The sequence below is a fragment of the Myzus persicae genome, unplaced genomic scaffold (assembly GCF_001856785.1).
Source record: "Myzus persicae strain clone G006 unplaced genomic scaffold, MPER_G0061.0, whole genome shotgun sequence".
NCBI lineage: Eukaryota > Metazoa > Arthropoda > Insecta > Hemiptera > Aphididae > Myzus > Myzus persicae.
The window spans coordinates 362276-370794 of record NW_019100692.1 but is presented as its reverse complement, the minus strand read 5'-3'; the positions used below and the strand labels follow the sequence as shown (position 1 = coordinate 370794).

Here is an 8519-nt window from a genome sequence, read left to right as displayed (position 1 = left end):
ATTAATTGTGTTTACAATAATATTGACTTTTATAGGTGCCTCCTTAAACTGTTTATAAACTTTTGTGACACTAATCAGATTTTCTTACAAGAAATCAACATTTGACTGTTTATTTTTTACGATGATTAAAAATAATTTTATATATTATTTGTTCATTTTTTATTTTTACTGTAATATTCAAATTCCTATTTACTAACAAATTTGGTTAAAATTGTGATATAATATTCAACTTAACATGTTTTTTGTTTGTAATATTTGTGAATGTATTATTTATACATCATACTTACTATCATTCAATTTCCAATTCCTCTCTATTTTGGAAATATAAATTTGTTTCTTATTTATAAAAATAATTCTTTCCTGTAAAATGTAATTGGTTCTAGAAATCAGTTCCTTTCCAACTTTGCGCTGCTATTATCAGATTGCTTTTAACCACACTACTATATATTATGAGGTCTATTATTAACATGTAGTAAAGTTGACAACCATTATTGCAATCATCTAGGCATATCGGACTACTTGGATGAAAAATTATTCATGAACCTCAGGCTGGACGAAAAGCATACATGCCCAGACTGTTTGGATACATTTGCCGATCGACTCTCCTTCGTGCACCACAGAAAAGAGGTGTGTGGTCTGGACCTCATGTATGAATGCATTAAATGCCATCGTCGGTTCAAATATAACCACAATCTAAAGGCTCACAGTGCTACGTGTTTGAAACAGAAAAAAAATACACCGGAAAAACCTACATGATACAAGAGATCTTTAATTTTACAGTTGTATATTAAATAATCATATAAATTTTTTTACAGGCATAACAATTTTTTTTCAAATTATTTATCATGTAAAGTAAAAAAAAAAAAAACACTAATGTTATATAATCATGTATTGCGACAAGTTTAAAAACAAATTTGCGATCCTACTAGAATATTGTAACTTATAAATCTGGTCGTACTTTAAATCCAGGACCATAGGGTTCTTCTTTCAATGATGTCAATCCATCCATTGGCTCTGATGCATACCGACTTGATCTATATAGAATTAGAAAATAATATGATTAATAGGTGCTTTCTTAAGGAGACAGCAAGAATTACCTGGGTCCTGGAGTAGGAGTTTTTCCATTCTTCAGGTCATCAATTATGGATTCAACATCCTTTGTAGTCAAATCTTCCTACAAATGGATACAAATTAAGTAAAAATTAAATATTGCATCGTTAATATTAATTTAAGGATCAATAATTTACATAGATAAATGTTTTCTGAAATTTTCTTTGAAAACAATTAAATTCATTGATTTATGCAATGATAAAAAACTTTTATTGAAAACATTTTTATCTATGTTTTTATGATGTAGGTACAATGCTATACTAGATTATTATCTAGATTAACTTACAAAATAATCATCATTGACTTGCATCATTGGAGCATTGACACATGCACCTAAACATTCTACTTCAGACAATGTCCATTGGCCATCCTTGCTGGTTTCTCCTACACCAATATCTAATTTTTTCTTTATACATGACATAACGTCATCTGAACCACGCAACCAGCAAGGAGTTGTTGTGCATACCTGCAAGTGATACTTGCCAGTGGGCTTTCGCATAAACATAGTGTAAAACGTAGCAACTTCGTAAACCCGCATTTTAGGTAAGTCTAATACATCAGCCACCTTGTGCATAGCTGAAATAGGTAACCAACCATGTTGCCTTTGAGCTAAATCCAACAGTGGTATCATAGCTGCTCGCTTATGACCTTCTGGGTATATTGCTAATATGGCATCAATTCTCTATGAAACAAATCGAACAAATTAGATTCATGTAAAGGGTGAGTATATTGAGTACACAGAATAAGGATAAAAATAATTACTTTTTTGTTTTCATCGCTGAACTCAAATTTGATATCCAGATTATCTTCCTTTGTATCCCTATGCTGTAAATATATAAACATAGGTAATTAAATATATTGGTATATAATAATAAAAATACAAGTATTAATAATAAATTAATATTATCTTTAAATGTAGCTAGACTATTATGAAGTTTATAAAATCATTAAAAATGACTATTTGAGGTTTATATTTATCAGTCGAGGTCAATAAAAAAGTAACAATTTTATGTTTAATTAGGGATATCTATTAAATAATTTTTGTGATGTTTAATGGGAAATTTTACATCTGATCAATAAAAATCTGAATATAATATTTGGCGGCTATAAGCTACTCCCTAAAGCTAAACCCCTAAATAGACAACAATAATAAAAAAAAATGAGGATAATAACGATACAGGTATATTCAAGAATCTAGATAAGTCATAAAGAGGGGCATTCATATTACAAATTATAATTTGTAGGTGTTTCATAGAAACTTATTTATTAACACAATCCTTATAATTAGGTGTATAGTTATAAACATAAATTGAACCTATGAAATAAAACACATCGAACAGTAAGAACATTATAAGGAGTTAAATAGGCAATTTCAATAGAATAAAAAAATTATAATTGGATCACTTGTAGGTGTTTATAAATTTGAAAAAAATGTGACTCGATGGTTCTACGGTCTTAGGATTTTAATATATTTTACTACCATGATTTATGTTTAAAGAATATACTTCAAACATTATGGTACGGCTTCCACAACTGTAGGTAGATAACAAAATTAGTTGCATAATATTATAATGTTACCCAAGTATAGTAGCAATATGAAGAAATTCAGGGAGGCACTATAATTTAAAATACACAACAAATAATTAAATACAATTTAAGAAAATTATTAGATACCTACAAATATTGAACTTCAATATCCGTCAAAAATACAAATTGCTTAGTTAATCGTACATACCTACCTATACATATTTTTAATTACATGTCGTTCATATGGACATTGCAAAAAGTGCAAATGTGTGTACTACAACTAAGGTAACTAGGTAGATATTAGAAAATAACAGTTTTGAACTTTCTGTTTAATACAGTTTTCTTGAGCCTAAATAGCGTTCATAAACCAAACTGTCGGCGACAAACTCTTCAATAATATAATGATGAGGCAAATAATAACATAAAATTCTACTCACATTGAACATTGTGTCATGTTTGAGGACTGCAGACGTCTGGAAGGTTCTTGAATTTGACAACTAATAAACAAAATATGCATTAACATTTACCTAGAAGTAAGATGTTACTAACAAATAAAGAACCGTGGGTAAGTACTTACGAGGCATTTTGCAATTTTATTCAGGGATAACATTTTTGGTGAATTAACTACAACAAAACGGTTTTAATGACCAGAAAATTTTTTTCTGAATGATACTTGATAGAGGCAAAGGACTAAATTCATTTAATGCAAAAAAATGTCTTATCGCGTACAATTTGTTTCCTTTTCATATCAGCTGTTTATTTCGGTTTGATAAAAGATAACAAGGTATCATGATTTGTGAGAACAATGAAATAGGGAGTAGGGACTATGGTCTATACTCTATAATTATAAAAAATAGTTAAAACACTTACTAAATACTAACTGTTTTCACTTACTGACTTACCTACCTCCGTAATAAGTTAATTTAATATTTTGATAGTTAATTTTTTTGTACCATGTAAACAGTTTAAAATAATTAAATTCAATAAATTTTTTTCATGAACGCATAGAATTATGGATTCCAGTGGAAAATTAGAAAAGGTAGAAAAGAAGAAATTTTAATAAATACATAGTTTAATAATAAATTAATGAATATTGAAACAGCTTTTGGTATCCCATCAGCTAATCTAACATCGAATTGTCTGAGAAAACTTTTAAAAAAAATTATGTAAATTATTAATGATTTTACAACTTGTTAAATGTATTAAAAATCACTTTTAGGTATTTCTAGAAAAAATCAACTAAACCAATATTGTATTATGCTATTATGCTACTGTTTTATGTTTATACAACTTGTATCAAAGAATCTTACATAATAACATATATTAACAAATTGTTATTAGGAGCGGCAGAATTTAGATGCATTTAAATAACAAGTTCAACGTAATAACCAACTATCAGAAAAAATGGTTGATATCCTTACATCGTTTGAAAACAGACTTGGTAGACTTCAACAAACTATACTGCCGATTTATAATGAAATGGAGAATCTACAGCTGAAAAAGACAAGTATGATCAGAGTTTAGTCATTTTTTGTGAAACAATATAATAATTATTCATTTCTAAGCATTTGTTAATATTTTAGACATTGAAAAAACAATGTTTGCATTGGACAGAGTGATTATGTTCCATGATGTGTGTCCAAGGGTTGAATCGATTATTTTAGGAAGACCAAATGGGTCGGATGGTTTGAATGAGTACTTGGACGCCATGGAAAAACTACGTGAGGCACAAAACTATTTTGAAAAAAATAATCCTCAAAGTGTTGAACTAGAAAATGTGGTATATTAAATTAAATTAAATTTTTATTTATTTTTAACATAATTAAATAAGTCTTATTTGGTTTACTTTAGTCGTCACTGTTTAAGACTGGAGGAGATAGTATCCAGAGAGAGTTCAAAGAGATTCTTTTAAAGCATAGTAGACATGTTCAACCAGCAATTTTGATTGATATTTCTACAAATGATGATGGTTACTAAATTTACTTCTAATAAAATAGTTAATTTGAATTTTTTTTTATTAATTTATAATTCCATAGAGTTGATAACTGATGATTCATCTTCCGTGAGTTCTATAAGCCATTTTTCTGAAACTGTTTCTTCGGATCTAATTCGTTTAGCAGATTGGTTAATCAGTCAATCTCGTGACGAATACATGAATGTGTATGCTAGAGTACGGGCTAACACTCTCACCAAATCAATGACTACTCTTAAGGAATACCAGAAAACTGGAAGTGCTGGAAGCACTAATATGGCCATTGGACAGACTATGGGTTCACCGTCAGTAGTATGTTTCAAATTAACTGTAATAAATATGATTATTTATTGAAGAGTTAAACATATTTTTCCCACTCTAGAAGTCCAAATTTCCTCATAGATCTGAAGTTACTGTCACTAGAAAAACTTCTAAACGGATCCAGCACGTGTAAGTTAATACTTGTATAAAATGTATTTCAGATTGATTAGTTTTATTGTTCTAGATTTGAGAAAAAAGCTAATCGTATGTTTTTGAAAGCATCTCAAACATTAGGACAGTCGACGGGTTTGAATTTAGGGACCAGGAGACCTACACTTATAGGTAATTAGTAATTATTAATTTGTGATTTTGTATAACTTTATCAAAATGTATGTCAAACATCTGTTCAGAAAACCGCGAAGACATTGTTGATGAACAAGAAATGGAAAATTATCTTATTTCTGTAATTGCTCTGCAAAAACTCATGCAAGCAGAGCTGTCACTGATGGTTGGTATAATACCAATCAAACATCATCATCAAGTATTCCAAATAATTATTCAAGAAAGCCTCACTAACATTGTTCATGAAGGAGAGGTATTACATTAATATTAATATTGATATGGTTTTTTATAATGTTTACTATTAACTATATTACAAAACTTAGTCGATACACTATTGTCCTTCTGCAAATGTATAAATATTTTATTTTATTCGTAATAATTAATAATGTGCCTAAATAATATAATATATTGATTGCAGAGCATAGCTACTAGAGCAAAAAGATGTATTCATAGAAAAGAATTTGCCAATTTGTTTGTCATGTTTCCAATTTTAAAACATTTGGCTGCCATGAAGTCTGAATTCGAACGTACCATGGAAGGCTGTGATCCCACCATTAGAGGTCAATATTCAATTATACTCAATACACTTCACTCCACGGTTAGTAATCCTCCTTCTCCGTTCCTCTCTTATTTTGTGATAACTTATAACATTATTATGTTTAATGATTAGGGGGTTAGAACACTAGAAGAAATAGTTGAAAGTGTGAGGACTGACAATTCTATGGGGTTACCACGAGACGGTACCGTTTATCAATTAACTAGTGATGTGCTTGTATTGATGGAACAACTTCTTGACTATATAGACAGTGTGGGTCCTCTTTTAGCTCAAGTGCCCTTATATAACAACATGGTATCACATCATATCACTCCACCAGAAAAATACAAATATCTGTTAGGACTCTATATTAGTAAGTAAATACTAGTTATACATCCAAGAAACGTTCAGTCCTTATAACTATTACATTTTGACAGAGAAAGTGTTGTCTCAGTTGAATCTAATGCTTGTGAATCGTAGTGACTCATACAGCGAACCAGGTGTCAAATATTTATTTCGTTTGAACAATTGTCACTATGTGGTCAAATCATTACAAAGGTCATCTTTATTGGATATAGTTTCTTTGACCGAACCCGAATGTGAAAATACGTATGATGAGATGATTGCATCACATAAAAAGTCGTATCAACAATGGTAATAACATTTATTAGTTGATATTTATATTTGTATCATTTAATTAATAATTGTATTATCAATTTCAGTTGGAATAGAATTCTAGGTTTCATAGTTAATTTGGATGATGTTCAAGTTGTAAATGGCAGACTCAAGGATAAGGACCGCAACATAATAAAAGAGAGGTTTTCTGTAAGTTGTTCAATCCTCACATTTAAATTATATAACGGTCAGATACTTAGAAATTGTATTAATTTTAATATGCATGCATTTTATTACTACCAAATAAAAACTGGTAAGAAAAACATGACGTTCTTTTTTTCTTCACTGTAATGTATGTAGATTTTGTATTGATAAAAATGTTACATGAGTTAATTAAAATGACATTTTATAGCATTTTTAAGAACATTTTTGTATTTTTCACGTTATAAAACAATTATTACAAACATTAAATCTATATTGTTTTGTTATGATTTGTATAGGGTTTTAATAAAGAAATTGAAGAAGTACTTAAGCTTCAAAGAGGTTATACAATACCTGATGTTGAATTACGTGAAGGGTTGAAGCGTGACAACAAGGAATTTGTCTTACCAAAATACAGTGCATTTTATGACAAGTAATAAATTATTATGCATCAATGCATCATCATATGCAATTTAATTTAATTTTAAAAAGTTAATTGAAACAAAATTTATTGAGCAACTCAAATATAAAAATGTGTGTTTACAGATTTTCGCAGTCGTCGTTTACCAAAAACCCAGAAAAATATGTCAAGTACACTCCAGCTCAAGTGTCCGCCATGCTGGATCGATTCTTTGATGTTGCTGCTTAAACCTCAATCTCTATTATAATATTATTTTAAATATTTGTTTATAATGTTCTAATCATCCTCTACTATTATTATTGTTATATATTTATTTAAACATGTTCATTACAAACTAATAACTTATCCAATATGCACCTTTTTTATTCGACTGTAACATCAAGTAATAAGTATTTATTATACATTTATTTTAATATCTTGAACAATTTGAATATTATAAAAAAAATATTTAGTAGCAGACTGATCAAATTGTCGAAATGTTAATTTACAGTGATACTCTAAAGTCTAAAGAATTCATATATTTTATTTGTTCAATATTAATGAAAATTATGTACCGTATCCTTATTAAATTGTGATTGTTATTTATATAATATTAAAATTCATATTTTTATATTATTTTAAAAATATTAAAAATTATTGTTTATAGATACCTAACGTGAATTCTAAAAATGTTTACTCAAGAACCTATAGTTTCTGAACATAAACTTTGAAATAAAATGTGGTGGTACCTGATATAAAAGTGTACAAAGCTGTTTAAAATGTATATGGATCTAAATTTTTAAGCTTTGAAAAATTATATTTCATTGCATCAATATCTTATTTTTAATTATATTACTTTCTTAAATCAAACAATAAAAATATATTTTATGCATGTTTGTGCAACATTCTCCGTGAATATGATAGAGGACTTTGAAATCAACCATGTATTATTGATTACAACTCCTCATTTTTCTTTTTGCAATTTCGTGACTTGTTATGCTTGGTATAATTGCATAATATATTACTTAATATGTTTTAATACTATTCAAACTCAGCATCAACAAAAATTAGAATTTACAAATAATGTTTAATTTTCCATTCATTTTTCTATATTAACCCTACAGATTAGAAAAATTGGTTAGCTACCCAGCTTTGATAAATAAAGCTTAATATTATTCCAATATAGATCATGCTTTATAACTTACATTTCTGAATTCTGATCTTGGATGTTATGCAAACTCATGTAAGCTCTTACATGTCATTAATAATATTTTTTATTTTAAGTACATATAGGTACCGTGAAACACACAACTAAAATGTTTACATATTTCTATAATTACAACATTGATCATAATATGTACTTTATGTAACATGTAACATATACTATGTACAAATTGTAAAATAATAAATTAAAGAAATGTATTCATTTAATATTGGTGTTAAAAGATAATGAATTGAAATTCATATTCAATATCCACAGGAGTTCTGATTTGTGTTTTAGGTATCTGCCCCCAAGAAAATCTAGTAATAAACTAATACAGGCATGATCTGAAGTA

At 28.3% G+C, this 8519-nt stretch overlaps 2 protein-coding genes across 2 annotated transcripts; one reads left to right on the top strand and one right to left on the bottom strand.

The window, feature by feature from the left end:
• Positions 1–871: 871 nt before the first annotated feature.
• Positions 872–3357, bottom strand: LOC111042294 (probable NADH dehydrogenase [ubiquinone] flavoprotein 2, mitochondrial). Its single transcript, XM_022326856.1, has 6 exons — positions 3215–3357; positions 3075–3134; positions 1873–1935; positions 1397–1792; positions 1098–1174; positions 872–1034 (listed from the first exon to the last, which is right to left on the bottom strand). Exons 1-6 carry the CDS (start codon positions 3245–3247, stop codon positions 941–943), a joined length of 723 nt encoding a protein of 240 aa, XP_022182548.1. The 5' UTR covers positions 3248–3357; the 3' UTR covers positions 872–940.
• A 96-nt stretch (positions 3358–3453) lies between these two features.
• On the top strand, positions 3454–7471 carry LOC111042272 (exocyst complex component 7). The gene is made up of 14 exons (XM_022326822.1): positions 3454–3676; positions 3979–4144; positions 4221–4417; positions 4489–4606; positions 4674–4921; positions 4992–5059; positions 5115–5212; positions 5281–5465; positions 5631–5810; positions 5883–6120; positions 6185–6401; positions 6470–6572; positions 6863–6996; positions 7110–7471. The coding sequence occupies exons 2-14, from the start codon at positions 4042–4044 to the stop codon at positions 7210–7212; spliced, it is 1992 nt and encodes a 663-aa protein (XP_022182514.1). The 5' UTR covers positions 3454–3676; positions 3979–4041; the 3' UTR covers positions 7213–7471.
• Positions 7472–8519: the final 1048 nt, after the last annotated feature.